This window comes from Scyliorhinus torazame, chromosome 6, assembly GCF_047496885.1.
Source record: "Scyliorhinus torazame isolate Kashiwa2021f chromosome 6, sScyTor2.1, whole genome shotgun sequence".
Taxonomy (NCBI): Eukaryota; Metazoa; Chordata; class Chondrichthyes; order Carcharhiniformes; family Scyliorhinidae; genus Scyliorhinus; species Scyliorhinus torazame.
Window position 1 is genome coordinate 254,514,034 of NC_092712.1, and position 20,503 is coordinate 254,534,536.

At 42.3% G+C, this 20,503-nt stretch overlaps 1 protein-coding gene across 1 annotated transcript in view; it reads left to right on the top strand.

The window, feature by feature from the left end:
- The window catches only part of LOC140425865 (androgen-dependent TFPI-regulating protein-like), a 345,871-nt gene that overhangs the window by 310,593 nt on the left and 14,775 nt on the right, over window positions 1-20,503 (top strand). The window contains exons 3-4 of the mRNA XM_072510248.1: window positions 9,777-9,892; window positions 11,317-11,468. Coding sequence (XP_072366349.1) covers window positions 9,777-9,892; window positions 11,317-11,468 — 268 coding nt within the window. The remainder of the gene's footprint in view (window positions 1-9,776; window positions 9,893-11,316; window positions 11,469-20,503) is intronic.

A 20,503-nucleotide genomic window follows, 5' to 3' on the forward strand; every position in this document is an offset into this window, starting at 1 on the left:
GATTGGTTTGGAACAGTGATTGGTCAGGAACAGTGATTGGTTTGGAACAGTGATTGGTTTCCAAGAGTATTGGTTTTGGACAGTGATTGATCTGGAACAGTGATTGGTTTGGTACAGTGATTGGTTTTTCACAGTGATTGGCTTGGAACTGTGATTGGGTTGGAACAGTGATTGGTTTGGAACAGTGATTGGTCAGGAACAGTGATTGGTTTGGAACAGTGATTGGTTTCCAAGAGTATTGGTTTTGGACAGTGATTGATCTGGAACAGTGATTGGTTTGGTACAGTGATTGGTCTGGAACTGCCATTGATTTGGAACATTGAATTGTTCAGAACAGTGATTGGTTTGGAACGCTGTTTGATTTGGAATATTGATTCGTTTGGAACAGTAATTTTTTTGGAACAGTGATTGGTCTGGAACAGTGATCGATCTTAAACAGTGATTGTCCTGGAATGGTGATTGGTCTGGAATGGTGATTGGTTTGGGACAGTGATTGGTTTGGAACAGTGATTGGTCTGGAACACTAATTAGTTTGGAACAGTGATTGGTCTGGTACAGTGATTGGTTTGGAACAGAGATTATCTGAATCAGTGGTTGGTTTGTTACAGTGATTGGTCTGCAACTGTGACTGGTCTGCAACTGTGATTGGTTTGGAACAGTGATTGGTCTGGAACAGTGATTGGTCAGGAACAGTGATTGGTCTGGAACAGTGATTGGTTTGGAACAGTGATTAGTTTCCAACCGTGATTGGCCTGGAACAGTGATTGGTCTCGAACAGTGATTGGTTTGGTACAGTGATTGGTCAAGAACTGTCATTGATTTGGAACATTGAATTGTTCGGAACATTGATTGGTTTGGAACATTGATTGGTTTGGAACATTGATTTGTTTGGAACATTGTTTGCTTTTCTACAGTAACTGGTTTGGAAAATTGATTGATTTGGAACAGTGATTAGTTTGGAACAGTGATTGTTTTGAAACCATGATTCGTCTGGGACAGTGATTGGTCTGACACAGTGATTGTCCTGGAATGGTGATTGGTCTGGAATGGTGATTGGTTTGGGACAGTGATTGGTTTGGAACAGTGATTCGTCTGGAACAGTAATTAGTTTGGAACAGTGATTGGTCTGGAACAGTGGTTGGTTTGGAACAGTGATTATCTGAATCAGTGATTGGTTTGGAACAGTGATTGGTCTGGAACAGTGATTGGTCTGGAACAGTGAATTGTCAGGAACAGTGATTGGTCAGGAACAGTGATTGGTCTGGAACAGTGATTGGTTTGGTTCAGTGATTTGTCTAGAACTGTCATTGATTTGGAACATTGAATTGTTCGGAACAGTGATTGGTTTGGAACATTGATTGGTTTGGAACATTGATTTGTTTGGAACATTGTTTGGTTCACGACAGTAACTGGTTTGGAAAATAGATTGATTTGGAACAGTGATTAGTTTGGAATAGTGATTGTTTTGAAACCGTGATTCGTCTGGAACAGTGATTAGTTTGGAACAGTGATTTGTTTGGAAAAGTGATTGGTCTGAAACAGTGATTGTCCTGGAATGGTGATTGGTTTGGCACGGTGATTGGTCTGGAACAGTGAATAATTTGGAACAGTGATTGGCCTGGAACTGTGATTGGGTTGGAACAGTGATTGGTTTGGAACAGTGATTGGTCAGGAACAGTGATTGGTCAGGAACAGTGATTGGTCAGGAACAGTGATTGGTCAGGAACAGTGATTGGTTTGGAACAGTGATTGGTTTCCAATAGTATTGGCCTGGAACAGTGATTGGTCTGGAACAGTGATTGGTTTGGTACAGTGATTGGGCTGGAACTGTCATTGATTTGGAACATTGAATTGTTCAGAACAGTGATTGGTTTGGAACACTGATTGATTTGGAATATTGATTGGTTAGAAACACTGATTGGTTTGGAACAGTGATTGGTTTGGAGCATTGATTGGTTTGGAACAGTGATTGGTTTGGAACATTGTTTGCTTTGCAACAGGAACTGGTTTGGAAACTTGATTGATTTGGAACAGTGATTAGTTTGGAACAGTGATTGTTTTGGAACAGTGATTGGTCTGGAACAGTGATTGATTTGGAACAGTGATTTGTTTGGAACAGTGATTGGTTTGGAACTGTGATTTGTCTGGAACAGTGATTGGTCTGAAACAGTGATTGTCCTGGAATGGTGATAGGTCTGGAATCTTGATTGGTTTGGGACAGTGATTGGTTTGGAACAGTGATTAGTTTGGAACATCATTGGTCTGGAACAGTGATTGGTTTGCAACAGTGATTATTTGAATCAGTGATTGATTTGGAACAGTGATTGGTTTGGAACAGTGATTGGTCTGGAACAGTGATTGGTCTGGAATGATGGTTGGTTTGGTACAGTGATTGGTCAGGAACAGTGATTGGTTTGGAACAGTGATTGGTTTGGAACATTGTTTGCTTTGCAACAGGAACTGGTTTGGAAACTTGATTGATTTGGAACAGTGATTAGTTTGGAACAGTGATTGTTTTGGAACAGTGATTGGTCTGGAACAGTGATTGGTCTGGAACGGTGATTGATTTGGAACAGTGATTTATTTGGAACAGTGATTGGTTTGGAACTGTGATTGGTCTGGAACAGTGATTGGTCTGAAACAGTGATTGTCCTGGAATGGTGATAGGTCTGGAATCTTGATTGGTTTGGGACAGTGATTGGTTTGGAACAGTGATTAGTTTGGAACATCATTGGTCTGGAACAGTGATTGGTTTGCAACAGTGATTATTTGAATCAGTGATTGATTTGGAACAGTGATTGGTTTGGAACAGTGATTGGTCTGGAACAGTGATTGGTCTGGAACAGTGAATTGTCAGGAACAGTGATTGGTCAGGAACAGTGATTGGTCTGGAACAGTGATTGGTTTGATTCAGTGATTTGTCTAGAACTGTCATTGATTTGGAACATTGAATTGTTCGGAACAGTGATTGGTTTGGAACATTGATTGGTTTGGAACATTGATTTGTTTGGAACATTGTTTGGTTCACTACAGTAACTGGTTTGGAAAATAGATTGATTTGGAACAGTGATTAGTTTGGAATAGTGATTGTTTTTAAACCGTGATTCGTCTGGAACAGTGATTAGTTTGGAACAGTGATTTGTTTGGAACAGTGATTGGTCTGAAACAGTGATTGTCCTGGAATGGTGATTGGTTTGGAACGGTGATTGGTCTGGAACAGTGAATAGTTTGGAACAGTGATTGGCCTGGAACTGTGATTGGGTTGGAACAGTGATTGGTTTGGAACAGTGATTCGTCAGGAACAGTGATTGGTCAGGAACAGTGATTGGTCAGGAACAGTGATTGGTCAGGAACAGTGATTGGTTTGGAACAGTGATTGTTTTCCAATAGTATTGGCCTGGAACAGTGATTGGTCTGGAACAGTGATTGCTTTGGTACAGTGATTGGGCTGGAACTGTCATTGATTTGGAACATTGAATTGTTCAGAACAGTGATTGGTTTGGAACACTGATTGATTTGGAATATTGATTGGTTAGAAACACTGATTGGTTTGGAACAGTGATTGGTTTGGAGCATTGATTGGTTTGGAACAGTGATTGGTTTGGAACATTGTTTGCTTTGCAACAGGAACTGGTTTGGAAACTTGATTGATTTGGAACAGTGATTAGTTTGGAACAGTGATTGTTTTGGAACAGTGATTGGTCTGGAACAGTGATTGATTTGGAACAGTGATTTGTTTGGAACAGTGATTGGTTTGGAACTGTGATTGGTCTGGAACAGTGATTGGTCTGAAACAGTGATTGTCCTGGAATGGTGATAGGTCTGGAACCTTGATTGGTTTGGGACAGTGATTGGTTTGGAACGGTGATTAGTTTGGAACATCATTGGTCTGGAACAGTGATTGGTTTGCAACAGTGATTATTTGAATCAGTGATTGATTTGGAACAGTGATTGGTTTGGAACAGTGATTGGTCTGGAACAGTGATTGGTCTGGAACGATGGTTGGTTTGGTACAGTGATTGGTCAGGAACAGTGATTGGTTTGGAACAGTGATTGGTTTGGAACATTGTTTGCTTTGCAACAGGAACTGGTTTGGAAACTTGATTGATTTGGAACAGTGATTAGTTTGGAACAGTGATTGTTTTGGAACAGTGATTGGTCTGGAACAGTGATTGATTTGGAACAGTGATTTGTTTGGAACAGTGATTGGTTTGGAACTGTGATTGGTCTGGAACAGTGATTGGTCTGAAACAGTGATTGTCCTGGAATGGTGATAGGTCTGGAATCTTGATTGGTTTGGGACAGTGATTGGTTTGGAACAGTGATTAGTTTGGAACATCATTGGTCTGGAACAGTGATTGGTTTGCAACAGTGATTATTTGAATCAGTGATTGATTTAGAACAGTGATTGGTTTGGAACAGTGATTGGTCTGGAACAGTGATTGGTCTGGAACGATGGTTGGTTTGGTACAGTGTTTGGTCAGGAACAGTGATTGGTTTGGAACAGTGATTGGTTTGGAACAGTGATTGGTCTGGAACTGTCATTGATTTGGAACATTGAATTGTTCACAACAGTAATTGGTTTGGAATACTGATTGATTTGGAATATTGATTCGTTTGGAACATTATTTGGTTTGGAACAGTAACTGCTTTGGAAAATTGATTGATTTGGAACAGTTGTTAGTTTGGAACAGTGATTGTTTTGAAATAGTGATTGTTCGAGAACAGTGATTGGTTTGGAACATTGATTGGTATGGACCAGTGATTCTTTTGGATTAGTGATTGGTCTGATTTAGTGATTGGTCTGGAACAGTGATTAATCTGGAACAGTGATTGGGCTGGAGCAGTGACTGGTCTGGAACAGTGATTGGTTTGGAACAGTGATTGGTTTGGAACAGTGATTGGTTTGGAGCAGTGATTGGTTTGGTACATCGGTTTGGAACAGTAATTGGTCTGGAGCAGTGATTGGTTTAATACAGTGATGGGTTTGGAGCAGTGATTGGTTCATGACATTGATTGTCTTGGAACAGTGATTGGTCTGGAACAATGATTGGCCCTGAACAGTGATTTGTCCTGAACAGTAATTGGTTTGGACAACAGTGACTGGTTCTGAACAGTGATTGGTTTGGGACAGTGATTGGGTTGGAATTGTTATTGTATGGAACAGTCATTGGTTTGAAACAATGATTGGTTTGAAACAGTGAATGGTTCAGAACAGTGGTTGGGATGGAACAGTGACTGCCTTGGAGTAGTGATTAGCTTAGATTAGTAGTTGTTTCTTTGATCATAGGATAAGTGGTATGCCATTCAGCCCGCCGAGCCTGCTGTGCCATTCAATGTGATCATGGCTGCTCTGTGGCTTACCTCCAGATACTTGCCTTTGGCCCATATCCCTTAATACCTTCTTCTAACAAAAAATTGCGTATCTCCGACTTAAAATTAACAACTGATCTAGAATCAATATGCTGGTTGCGGAAGAGAATTCCAAACCTCTTCCACCCTTTGTGTTTATAAGTGCTTCCCAACATCTTTCCTGAATGGTCTGGTGCTAATTTATGTACTTTTCCCCCTAGCTCTGGAATCTCCAACGACTGTAAACTGTTTATTTTTATCAAAGCTGTCTTTTCCTTTTAATATCTTGATGACTTCGATCAGATCACCCATTAACCTTGTAAAAACAGACCTAATTTGTGTAACGTCTCATAACTAACCCCTGAAGTCCAGGTATCGTTCCTGTAAACCTACTTTGTACACCATCTAAGTCCAAAATATCCTACCTAAGTGTGGTGCCCAGATCTGCTCACAATAATCCAAGTGGGATCTAACAAGGGTTTTGCAAAGCTGCAGCATCACTTCTGCATGCTTATACCCCAATCCTCTTGATATGAAGGCCAGCATTTCATTGGCCTTCTTGATTACTTTCTGCACTTGTTCATGGAATGTTAAAGATCTATGCATATGAATTACCAGGTCTCTTTGGACATCCACTGAATTTAGCTTCATACACCTCATAAGTACTCTGATCTATCCTTTTTTCATCCAAAATGGAGAATGTCATACTTGCTTATGTTGAACTTCATCTGCCACAGTTTTGCTCATTCATCTAGTCTAACAATACCCCTTTGTAATGTCATGATAGGGAGATATTCGAACTTGGGTCCAGAAATGGGGTCCAGGATGTTGTTGGGAATTTTGGAGTTAAAAGACTGCTAGCAGCATAGCCAGAGGGATATGCCCATGGCCTGAGTTACCTTGTCCCATTCAGACTTCACCTCATTAGTGGGAATATATAGGATGCCCCTGTTCAGCAAAGGTGATCCACTCAAGATCCATTGTCTTTCGGGACAATCCTGTATGACCAGCCATTATCCCATCACAGAGTCTGATGATCTATGTGTTCATCAAGGGAAGCTTAGTTGCATAAAAATGGCATAGCTCTGTTCTTTTGTATAAACGGGAGTGGGCAATCAGCAACAGTAATGATAAGGGATTCAAGTCTGGTCACCTCAGGTGATAACTTTTGTTTGAGAGGGTGGGTGGAGCTTATAGAGAGAAAGAAATCCTTTTTTGAACAGCTACAGACGAAGGCTATGGAAAACTGACCAGAGAGGCCATGAAAGTTCCCACCAAGGCAGGCTTTTTGAAAAGGTTTCAGACTGGGTGTACCTACCAGAAGGAACGTTGCTTCATAAATGCAAGTATTGCCTTTGACTGCCTGTGAAAGTGGCACAAAAGCTGATTGCTGTGTTCCAGTGTTGCCTAATGGGAACAAGCGCATTAATGTTAAGAAACTACATGTAACCTGTTAGTGTTGGAGCTGAAGTAAAAGTTTAAATGTTGTTTTCTTTTGTTTTAATAAAGATTGTTTATAAAATAACCAAGACTTATTTCTCATATTATCACTCCTGGAACTAATCGATCTTTCTGCACCGCATTAAAACTTTAAAAAGTAGGCAGCACAGTAGCACAGTGATTAGCACTGCTGCCTCACAGCACTGAGAACCTGGGTTCAGTATCGACCCATGGTCACTGTCCGTGTGGAGTTTGCATATTCTCCCTGTGTTGTGTGGGTCTCACCCCAACATCCCAAAAGATGTACAGGGTAGGTGAATTGGCCACGTGAAATTGCCCCTTAATTCAAAATAAAAAAAATTTAAAATTTAAAAAATTAATCTTAGAAAGTGATGGCATCTGGTCCAGCCTCTTCGCTACTATTGAGAGCTGACCAGGCATCCGTAACAGTAATTTTATGCTGTCTCCAGTGCCACCCAACTTTATCTCAGCAAATTTGGATGTATGTCTTTCTGTGCCATTATCCAAGTCGTTAATGAATAATGTAAACAACCTGAACAGTGAATGGTTTGGAACAGTGATTGGTTTGTAACATGTATTTGATTTGGAAGAATTATTTATTTGGATTAATGACTTGGTTTGGTACAGTGATTAGTTTGGTACAGTGATTAGTTTGGTACAGTTTTTGGTTTGGTTCTGTGATTCGGTTTGGTTCAGATTTTGGTTTGGTTCAGTGATTTGGATTGGTACAATGATTTGGCTTGGTACAGTGTTTTGGTTTGGTACAGGTTTTGATTTGGTTCAGTGATTTGGGTTGATACAGTGATTTAGTTTGGTACAGTGATTTGGTTTGGTACAGTGATTTGGTTTGGTACAGCGATTTGGTTTGGTTCAGTGATTTGGGTTGGTACAGTGATTTAGTTTGATACAGATTTTGGTTTGGTTCAGTGATTTGGTACAATGATTTGGTTTGGTGCAGTTTTTTGCTTTGGTAGTCTTTTGGTTTGGTACAGTTTTTGGTTTGGTACAGTGATTTGGTTTGGCACAGTGATTTGGTTTGGTATAGTTTTTGGTTTGGTTCAGTGATTTGGTTTGGTACAGTGATTTGGTTTGGTCCAGTGATTTGGTTTGGTTCAGTGATTTGGTTTGGGACAGTGATTTGGTTTGGTACAGTGATTTGGTTTGGGACAGTGATTTAGTTTGGTACAGTGATTTGGTTTGGTACAGTTTTTGGTTTGGTTCAGTGATTTGGTTTGGTACAGTTTTTTGGTTTGGCACAGTGATTTGCTTTGGTTCAGTGATTTGGGTTGGCACAGTGATTTGGTTTGGTACAGCGATTTGGTTTGGTACAGTTTTTTGGTTTTGTACAGTTTTTGGTTTGGTTCAGTGATTTGGTTTGGTACAGTTTTTTGGTTTGGTACAGTGATTTGATTTGGTACAATGATTTGGTTTGGTACAGTTTTTTGGTATTGTACAGTTTTTGGTTTGGTTCTGTGATTTGGTTTGGTACAGTGATTTGGTTTGTTTAAGTGATTTGGTTTGGTTCAGTGATTTGGTTTGGTACAGTGATTTGGTTTGGTACAGCAATTTGGTTTGGTGCAGTTTTTTGGATTTGTACAGTTTTTGGTTTGGTTCAGTGATTTGGATTTGTACAGTGATTTGGATTGGTACAGTGATTTGGATTTGTAATGTGATTTGGATTGGTACATTGATTTGGATTTGTAAAGTGATTTGGATTGGTACAGTGATTTGGATTTGTAAAGTGATTTGGATTGGTACATTGATTTGGTTTGATCCAGTTTTATGGTTTAGTTCAATGATTTGGTTTGGTACAGTGATTTGGTTTGTTACAGTGATTTGGTTTGGTATAGCAATTTGGTTTGGTGCAGTTTTTTGGATTTGTACAGTTTTTGGTTTGGTTCAGTGATTTGGATTTGTACAGTGATTTGGATTGGTACAGTGATTTGGATTTGTAATGTGATTTGGATTGGTACATTGATTTGGATTTGTAAAGTGATTTGGATTGGTACAGTGATTTTGATTTGTAAAGTGATTTGGATTGGTACATTGATTTGGTTTGATCCAGTTTATTGGTTTGGTTCAATGATTTGGTTTGGTACAGTGATTTGGATTGGTACAGTTTTTGGTGTGGAAGAATTATTTGGTTCATAATAATGATTTGGTTTGGAACAGGATTGATTTAGAAGAGTGAATGGCTTGGAAGGGTGCAGATTCACAAGAATCTGTCTGAATTGCAACATATTATGCAACATATCCATGATTTCTATATTTTGATTCAATTCATGTTCCTGACCATTTATTATGTTGCATTTTCAAAGAGAACTTGAATAACATGTCAGATTTGAGCAGGATTTAGGCTATTGCTCCTTTGCAGTTTTGAGAGAGGGCTATACTGTTGAAGGTGTTGTTTTCTGATGAGATATTAAACTAAGATGCTGTCTACCCTCTGGTTGATGTGAATTGTGGTATAAATATTACTGCGGGAATTGGAAACTGTACTGCCTACTGTGTGAGATTATACTAACCTGATACCAGAAAGAGTTGTGGACTGGACAGAGACCTGTGTAGAAGCAAGCATGCTGTTAGCTCATAACTAGGGCTATACCCTGTATATATGTATATCAATATGTGTTATCAATAAACAGTTAATGTCCAACCATACAAAACTCAGAACCTCTTTGTGGGACTTACTGATCATACAATTTGCAATATGAATGATCTCATGTCACTAGTTGAAGAAGACCATGGTTGGTGGTCTGCCTAACATCTATCCCTCAACCAACATCATGAAAATAAATTATCTTGTTCATTATCACATTGTCCGTGAATTCTTGCTGAGCACAAACTGAGCCATGTTTCCTACATTATAGCAGCAATTCCACTTCAAACATACTCTATTGGCCGTAATGCGCTTTGGCACATCTTGAGATCATGGAATGACAAGTTTTTCTTTCTTATTGCAGCACACTTTAGTGTTGCCGCTGATCTTGTTGGAGCTCTTCAATACACCACACCAATATCCGAAAAGAAGAATTGGGCTTCTCATCCTAGCAATTGTCTCCATTTCCTATCTACTATGGTAAGGATTGTACACAGATACATGAACATGAATGAATGGAAAAAGAATCCATGTTCAATTCCAAATGTGACCCATCACTAAAATCCTGGCTCATATTTAACTTTTTCCCTTAACATGAGCAACATCCTCAGTCTGAACACAATGGTTTCTTTTCAGCTATGTTGAATAAGGCTAGGTGTTTTTTTTTTGCCTCAGCTTTGGATTTTATATGTTATAGAAATCTGACAGTGCAGAAGGAGGACATTCGGCCCATCGAGTCTGCACCAACCCTCTGAAAGAGCACCCTACGCATGCCCCACGCTATCCACCCGAACCCCATAAATCCACCTAACATGCCCATCTTTGGTCATTAAGGGGCAATTTATCATGGCCAATCTACCTAACCTATACATCTTTGGACTGTGGGAGGAAACCGGAACACCCGGAGGAAACCCACGCAGCCACAGGGAAAACATGCAAACTCCACACAGACAGTTACCCAAGGCTGGAATTGAACCTGTGTCCCTGGCGCTGTGAGGCAGCAGTGCTAACCACTGTGCCGCCCGGTTCTGGTAAATGTTCTGCTTAAAGCCATTCATTCTGGAATTGAATATCAGGAAGTCATATTTAGAAAATCCTAAATTTTGTGTTACAGTGAATGGAAAATAAGGGGTTTTATGCATTTAACTTCATGATATTTGCTGTTGATGGCTGGGGCATTGGTTATAGAAAGAAACATATATTGAAACAAAAATTATTTTAAATTTCAAATTGGGAAGTATCTAGTCATGATACTCCAGCCATCATGAATGTGGGACAGATTTGATTGACCAGTTGATCATTTCCGAACTGTCATTTTTATATATTATAAATATAGATGAAGGAGATTCTTTGACCCAATTAATTCATCTTTCAAACAAGTGCATAAAGACCCCCAACCCATTATAGCATCAAACTCCCTTCCAAATGACTCCAGGCATTTTTTGCCTCCACTACCCTAAGTATGAGACCATTCTAGATATTCAGCATTCTACATCCTGTCATTAATTATTTGTTTAATCAGTTTGTACCGATGTTGGCCAAGTCCTGCAGATGTTTAACTTGAAATACCGATGTTGGCCTAGTCATGCAGATGTTTAACTTGAAATAATGGTCAGATGAACCTTTTCTAATACATCTAGTATCTCGTATAACTCTAAGTAGATGTATACATCTCTCTATCAAACTTAAATTAAGATTGTTATTACATAACTTTACTAAAGAAGCCTTACACACTCATGTTTTCATTAAATAAAGTGTCAGATCTGCATAGATAAATTCCTATTCCAAACACAATTCTACACGGCGTATTCTATTCTGAATCCCCCATTGCACAGAAATTCCAACTAATTCCAGATTTCTGATTTTTTAATTCAGTAAAATGGAATGTATTCTCTTTAATTTAGGGTTCTCTGGATTTACTATGCAGCTGGAGCCTGGGTCTATCCCCTGTTGGGCCTATTTAATCGACTAGGCCTGGTGTTATTTTTCTCAGTGAGTCTTCTGTTGGTGATGATCTTGTACCTCCTGGGGGAGAGGCTCACCCTGTTAACCTGGGGTAAGTAATTATCTGTAACATTCACATGATGAGAAATTCCAAGAGTTCAAGCATATTCAAATATTTTTCAGTTTTTTCTAGTCAGTGGTATCATCAAGTTTTATTGCCTCCGAGCAAGAATTTTCAGTTAACTAACATGAACGTAGGAATGCTAACATAGAAGACTAAAATCCCTTCCTAACAGCACTATGACATCCCTACATCACATGGACTGCAGAAGTTCAAGAAGGCAGCTTCCCACCATCTTGACAACGAGGGATGAGCAACAAATGCTGGCGTAGCCAGCAACGCTTAAGTCCCGTAAAATAATTTTTGAAAAACTGACTAATAGCTTCAAAAAGCAACTCAAAACAGCTTTGGGTATAGCATTTTGAACAGAATACAACAAAGCCTTTTTCTGTTTGCCTATTGCCACATTAATACTGAAAAGCTGAGCTGTAGGCAACCAAAACTTTTTTAAAAACACGACAGGACGGCACGATGGCACAGTGGTTAGCACTGCAGCCTCACAGTGTCAGGGACCCGGTTTCAATTCCGGCCTTGGGTCACTGTCCATGTGGAGTTTGCACATTCTCCCCGTGTCTGTGTGGGTCTCACCCCCCACAGCCCAAAAAGATGTGCAGGGTAGGTGGATTGGCCATGCTAAATTACCCCTTAATTGGGAAAAAAAACTGGCTGGTACTGAAATTAAAACCATTACATAAAGTAATCATGGAACAAAACATGTAACTACACAAAACATGGAGCAGAATTTCAAATGCCGAGTCGGGAACTCAGCATTGTGAAGACTTCCAAGTTCTGACATCACTCTGACAACAAAAGCCTATTCAATTAAATTTCAGGATGCAAATGCTTCATAGAACATAGAACAATACAGCGCAGTACAGGCCCTTCGGCCCACGATGTTGCACCGAAACAAAAGCCATCTAACCTACACTATGCCATTATCATCCATATGTTTATCCAATAAACTTTTAAATGCCCTCAATGTTGGCGAGTTCACTACTGTAGCAGGTAGGGCATTCCACGGCCTCACTACTCTTTGCGTAAAGAACCTACCTCTGACCTCTGTCCTATATCTATTACCCCTCAGTTTAAGGTTATGTCCCCTCGTGCCAGCCATTTCCATCCGCGGGAGAAGGCTCTCACTGTCCACCCTATCCAACCCCCTGATCATTTTGTATGCCTCTATTAAGTCTCTTCTTAACCTTCTTCTCTCCAACGAAAACAACCTCAAGTCCATCAGCCTTTCCTCATAAGATTTTCCCTCCATACCAGGCAACATCCTGGTAAATCTCCTCTGCACCCGCTCCAAAGCCTCCACGTCCTTCCTATAATGCGGTGACCAGAACTGTACGCAATACTCCAAATGCGGCCGTACCAGAGTTCTGTACAGCTGCAACATGACCTCCCGACTCCGGAACTCAATCCCTCTACCAATAAAGGCCAACACTCCATAGGCCTTCTTCACAACCCTATCAAACTGGGTGTCAACTTTCAGGGATCTATGTACATGGACACCTAGATCCCTCTGCTCATCCACACTTTCAAGAACTTTACCATTAGCCAAATATTCCGCATTCCTGATATTCCTTTCAAAGTGAATCACCTCACACTTCTCTACATTAAACTCCATTTGCCACCTCTCAGCCCAGCTCTGCAGCTTATCTATATCCCTCTGTAACCTGATACATCCTTCCACACTATCGACAACATCACCGACTTTAGTATCGTCTGCAAATTTACTCACCCACCCTTCTGCGCCTTCCTCTAGGTCATTGATAAAAATGACAAACAGCAACGGCCCCAGAACAGATCCTTGTGGTACTCCACTTGTGACTGTACTCCATTCTGAACATTTCCCATCAACCACCACCCTCTGTCTTCTTTCAGCTAGCCAATTTCTGATATACATCTCTAAATCACCCTCAATCCCCAGCCTCCGTATTTTCTGCAATAGCCTACCGTGGGGAACCTTATCAAACACTTTGCTGAAATCCATATACACCACATCAACTGCTCTACCCTCATCTACCTGTTCAGTCACCTTCTCAAAGAACTCAATGAGGTTTGTGAGGCATGACCTACCCTTCACAAAGCCATGCTGACTATCCCTGATCATATTATTCCTATCTAGATGACTATAAATCTTGTCTCTTATAATCCCCTCCAAGACTTTACCCACTACAGACGTGAGGCTCACCGGTCTATAGTTGCCGGGGTTGTCTCTGATCCCCTTTTTGAACAAAGGGACCACATTTGCTGTCCTCCAGTCCTCTGGCACTATTCCTGTAGCCAATGATGACATAAAAATCAAAGCCAAAGGTCCAGCAATCTCTTCCCTGGCCTCCAGAGAATCCTAGGATAAATCCCATCAGGTCCCGGGGACTTATCTATTTTCAGCCTGTCCAGAATTGCCAACACCTCTTCCCTATGTACCCCAATGCCATCTATTCTATTAGCCTGGGGCTCAGCATTCTCCTCCACAACATTATCTTTTTCCTGAGTGAATACTGACGAAAAATATTCATTTAGTATCTCGCCTATCTCTTCAGACTCCACACACAATTTCCCATCCCTGCCCTTGACTGGTCCTACTCTTTCCCTAGTCATTCGCTTATTCCTGACATACCTATAGAAAGCTTTTGGGTTTTCCTTGATCCTTCCTGCCAAATACTTCTCATGTCCCCTCCTTGCTCGTCTTAGCTCTCTCTTTAGATCCTTCCTCGCTACCTTGTAACTATCCATCGCCCCAACTGAAACTTCACACCTCATCTTCACATAGGCCTCCTTCTTCCTCTTAACAAGAGATTCCACTTCCTTGGTAAACCACGGTTCCCTCGCTCGACGCCTTCCTCCCTGCCTGACCGGTACATACTTATCAAGAACACGCAGTAGCTGATCCTTGAACAAGCCCCACTTATCCAGTGTGCCCAACACTTGCAGCCTACTTCTCCACCTTATCCCCCCCAAGTCACGTCCAATGGCATCATAATTGCCCTTCCCCCAGCTATAACTCTTGCCCTGCGGTGTATACTTATCCCTTTCCATCATTAACGTAAACGTCACCGAATTATGGTCACTGTCCCCAAAGTGCTCTCCTACCTCCAAATCCAACACCTGGCCTGGTTCATTACCCAAAACCAAATCCAACGTGGCCTCGCCTCTTGTTGGCCTGTCAATATATTGTTTCAGGAAACCCTCCTGCACACACTGTACAAAAAACGACCCATCTATTGTACTCGAACTATATCTTTTCCAGTCAATATTTGGAAAGTTAAAGTCTCCCATAATAACTACCCTGTTACTTTCGCTCTTATCCAAAATCATCTTCGCCACCCTTTCCTCTACATCCCTAGAACTATTTGGAGGCCTATAGAAAACTCCCAACAGGGTGACCTCTCCTTTCCTGTTTCTAACTTCAGCCCATACTACCTCGGAAGAAGAGTCCCCATCTAGCATCCTCTCTGCCACCGTAATACTGCTCTTGACTAGCAGCGCCACACCTCCCCCTCTTTTGCCTCCTTCTCTGAGCTTACTAAAACACCTAAACCCCGGAACCTGCAACATCCATTCCTGTCCCTGCTCTATCCATGTCTCCGAAATGGCCACAACATCGAAGTCCCAGGTACCAACCCATGCTGCCAGTTCCCCTACCTTATTTCGTATACTCCTGGCATTGAAGTAGACACACTTCAAACCACCTACCTGAACACTGGCCCCCTCCTGCGACGTCAAATCTGTGCTCCTGACCTCTATACTCTCATTCTCCCTTACCCTAAAACTACAATCCATGTTCCCATGCCCCTGCTGCATTAGTTTAAACCCCTCCAAAGAGCACTAACAAATCTCCCCCCCAGGATATTTGTGCCCCTCAGGTTCAGATGTAGACCATCCTGTCTGTAGAGGTCCCACCTTCCCCAGAAAGAGCCCCAGTTATCCAGAAATCTGAATCCCTCCCGCCTGCACCATCCCTGTAGCCACGTGTTTAAATGCTCTCTCTCCCTATTCCTCATCTCACTATCACGTGGCACGGGCAACAACCCAGAGATAACAACTCTGTTTGTTCTAGTTCTGAGCTTCCATCCTAGCTCCCTGAAAGCCTGCCTGACATCCTTGTCCCCTTTCCTACCTATGTCGTTAGTGCCAATGTGGACCACGACTTGGGGCTGCTCCCCCTCCCTACTAAGGACCCGGAAAACACGATCCGAGACATCACGTACCCTTGCACCTGGGAGGCAACATACCAAACGTGAGTCTCTCACGCTCCCACAAAATCTCCTATCTGTGCCCCTGACTATAGAGTCCCCAATTACTAATGCTCTGCTCTTCTCCCCCTTCCCTTCTGAGCAACAGGGACAGACTCCGTGCCAGAGGCCCGTACCCCATGGCTTACCCCTGGTAAGTCCCCCCCCACAAGTATCCAAAGCGGTATACTTGTTTCTCAGGGGAACGACCGCAGGGGATCCCTGCACTGACTGCATTTTCCCAGTCCCTCTTACCGTTACCCACCTATCTCCAATCTTTGGTGTAACTATTCCCTGAAGCTGCTATCTATGACCCCTTCTGCCTCCCGAATGATCCGAAGTTCTTCCAACTCCAGCTCCAGTTCCCTAACTCGGTTTTGGAGGAGCTGGAGATGGCAGCACTTCCTGCAGGTAAAATCAGCAGGGACACTAACTGCATCCCTCACCTCAAAGATCCTGCAGGAGGAACATTGCACTCCCTTCCCTGCCATTCCTCTAACTTTCTACCAAGATCTGGCTAACAGCTAAATTAAATTTTTTATAAAAAATAATAATAATATAATAAAATATGGTACTTACCTCAGACCAATGAATTTTATTATTAGGTTAGAGGAGGAGGGCGGGTGGGAGACACTACACGTGTAGTGTCTCGGGTTTCCTCTCCACCAGAATTTATTGGTGAGGGTCTTCCCAGACGTCCGCGTGTCGACTTCCTGTTCCCGCCTAAAACACTAATTTAAAAAAAAAAAATTCTCAGCTCCTGCTGAAATTGACTAACCAGCCAGCTCCACTCCCGCTGAAATCGACTGGCCTGCCCCTGCAAAGACAAGTGCTTTTAAAGGACAGACTTACCTCCCAGCAGCCACTTCCGCACTGCTCAATTGGGCAAGAGATGTGTTTGAAGCCCAATTAGTGACGGTGGGCATGGGAGGGAGAAGAGACAAATTTGGGAGCGGCCCTGATTTAAAGCATGAGTGGCAGTCATTACTGAGGCTACTGCTCGTTAAGATTATGGAGATCATAAGATTAAATCAGCATAAGACAATAAGCATTCGAGAAGGTACCACAAAAGGCTACTTAATATGATGAGAGCCCATCATGTTAGGAATGTATATTAACGTGGATTGATTGATTGATTGATTGATTGATTTGATTTATTGTCACATATACCGAAGTACAGTGAAAATTATCTTTCTGCGGCCGAGGGAATGTACACAGTACGTACATAGTAAACAAAAAGAATAATCAACACAGAACATTGACAAATGGTACATCGACAAACAGTAATTGGTTACAGTGCGGAACAAGGGGCCAAACAAAGCAAATATTTGAGCAAGAGCAGCATAAGGCGTCGTGAATATTGTTCTTACAGGGAACCGATCAGTCCGAGGGGGAGTCGTTGAGGAGTCTTGTAGCTGTGGGGTAGAAACTGTTCCTATGTCTGGATGTGCGGGTCTTCAGACTTCTGTACCTTCTGCCTGATGGAAAAGGTAATGCCTGGGTGGGAGGGGTCTCTGATAATGCTGTCTGCCTTCCTGAGGCACTGGGAGGTGTAAACAGAATCAATGTGGGGGGGCAAGCTTGTGTGATGAGCTGGGCTGAGTTCACCACACTGCAGTTTCTTGCGATCTTGGACCGAGCAGTTGCCATACCAGGCTGTGATGCAGCCGGATAGGGTGCTCTCTGTCACACATCTGTAGAAGTTTGTGAGAGTCGATGTAGACATGCCAAATTTCTTTAGTTTCCATAGGAAGTAGAGACGTTGTTGGGCTTTCTTGACTGTTGCATCAATGTGAGTGGACCAGGGCAGACTGTTGGTGATGGTGACCCCCAGGAACTTAAAGCTATCGACCATCTCCACTTCAAAGTCATTGATGCAGACGGGAGTGTGTGTCGTGCTACGCTTCCTGAAGTCGTTGACCAGTCCCTTGGTCTTTCCGACATTTAGAGAGAGGTTTTGTTCGGTACACCATGCAACCAAGTGATTTATCTCCCTCCTGTAGTCTGATTTGTCGTTGTTTGAGATACGGCCTACCACAGATAGAGGATTGGCTAACTGATAAAAGACAGTGTTGGGATAAGAGGGGCATTTTCAGGACGGCAGCCTGTAACTAGTGGAGTGCCACAGGGATCCGTGCTGGGGCCACAATTATTTCCAATATATACTAGTGACTTGGACAAGGGAAGTGAATGCACTATTGTCAAGTTTACAGATTATACAAAAATAGGTTGGAGGGCAAGTGGTGAGGATGCCACAAAGAGTCTACAGAGGTATAGAGACAGGTTACGTGAGTGGGCAAAAACTTGGCAAATGGAATATAATGTAGGAAAATGTGAAGTTAAGCACTTTGGTAGGAAGAATAAATGAGCTGATTATTATTTAAATGGAGAAAGACTGCAGAAAACTGCAGCATAGAGGGATTTGGGGTCCTCGTGCATGAATCACAAATTCAGCAGGTAATTGGGATGGTGAGTGGCATGTTGGCCTTTATTTCAAAGGGAACAGAGTATAACAATAGGGCAATCCTACTAAAACTATACAAGGTAGACCACACCTGGAATACTGTGAACAGTTTTGGTCCCCTTATCTAAGGACAGATATACTGGTGTTAGAGGCAGTCCAGGGAAGGGTCACAAAGTTGATCCTGGGTATGGAGGGTATATGAGGAGAGGTAAAGTAGATTGGGCTGTACTCATAGGAGTTTAGAAGAATGAGAAGCAAACTTATTGAGATGTTCTCAGCGGGCTTGACAGGGTAGTTGCTGAGAGGTTGTTTCCTCTTTTGGGTGAGTCCAGGACCAGAGGACATAATCAAAGAGCAAGGGGTCACCCATTTATCAAATTTCTTCTCCCAGAGGGTAGTGAATCTGTGGAATCATTTACCATAGAGAGCTGTAGATTCTGGGTCATTAAGTATGTTCAAGGCTGAGATGGACTGATTTTTAATCAGTAAGGGAATGAAGGGTTATGGGGATAAGGCGGGAAAGTGGAGTTGAGGATTATTTCAGATCAGCCATAATCTCATTGAATGGCTGAATGGACATGGTGGGTTGAATGGCCTACTTCTGCTCCTACTTCTTATTGTCTTATGATCTTATAAGAAATAGGAGCAAGAGTAGCCATTCGGCCCATTGAGTCTGTTCTATTGTTCGATAAGCTGATGGCTGATCAGATTCTGGCATTAACCCAATAATCGTCAACCTCCCTGTTGATCAGAAATCTGTCTAACTCAGCCTTGGATACATTTAAGCCTCCATCCAGCCTCCACTGCTATTGGTAGAAGAGAATTCCAAGGCTTATGATCCTCTGAAAGAAGAAATTCCTCATCACCTACATCTTAAAAGGAAGATCCATTATTGATCTAGGTTGGGATTGTTCTCGCTGGAGTTCAGAAGAATGAAGGGGGATCTCATAGAGACTTCTGTGTCTCTGAATTCTGACAGGACTAGACAGGGTAGATGCACGGAAGATGTTACCAATGATCGGTGTGTCCAGAACCAGTGGTCACAGCCTGAGGATTCAGGGTAAACCATTTCGGACAGAGATAGGGAGACATTTCTTCACACAATGAGTGCTGAGCCTGTGGAATTCATTACCACAGGAAGTAGTTAATGTGAAAACTTTGAATATATTCAAGAGGCGGCTGGATGTAGCACTTGGGGAGAATGGGATCAAAGGCTATGGGGAGAAAGCAGGATTAAGCTATTGAGTTGGATGATCAGCCATGATCGTGATGAATGGCGGAGCAGGCTCGAAGGGCCAAAAGGCCTCCTCCTGCTCCTATCTTCTATGTATCTATGTATCTATATTATTTTTAAGATCCCTGGAATCAGCCGAGTGAAACTTCTCTGAAATGCTTCCAATGCAAGTGTATTCTTTCTTACGTAAGGAGTCCAATAACTCCAGTGCTCGAGGTGCAGTTTTACCAATGCCTGTACAGTAGGAAGGCTTTTATACCCCTTTCAATAAGGACGCGCGACAACGCAAAATCGTCAAGCAGAAGCTTATAGCCAAGTTCCGCACACGAGTACGGCCTCAACCGGGACCTTGGATTCATGTCGCATTACATTCATCCCCCACCATCCGGCTGGGCTTGCGAAATCCTACCAACTGTCCTGGCTTGAGACAATTCACACCTCTTTAACCTGGGGTTACCCCTATCTCTGGATCTGTAAAGACTTAATTACCTGCAATTGCTCGCATTCAAAGCATTGTCTTGCATCTTTGACTTAGTCTATATATATATGTTTCTAGAACATACCTCTTCATTCACCTGAGGAAGGAGCAGTGCTCCGAAAGCTAGTGATTCGAAATAAACTAACCTGGTGTTGTAAGACTTCTTACTGTGCTCACCCCAGTCCAATGCCGGCATCTCCACATCATGCATTTCAATAAGGGCCAACATTCCATTTGCCTTCCCAATTACTAGCTATACCTCCATGCTAACATTTTGTGGTTCATGTACAAGGACCCCCAGATCCCTCCAAATAGCAGCATTCTGCAGTCTCCCTCTCCGTTTAAATAGCATTCTGCTTTTGTAATCTGATGAGGCTGGACCATCTGGAGTCGTGCCCCCCTGCCATTCAAGAGATCACCTTGGAGGACAGCTCCAAGGAGAACACTAGGAATGCATCACCCACACCTTCCATCAGCACAGAGGCACACATCTCGGTGGGCGACATTAGTGGACAGGCTTCTGGGATACTATCTGGTGAGCATCACACAGCTGTTGATACGCATCAGATGAGGCAGTAGCGTCCAAGGGAGACTGCAGTTGGAAATCTGCTG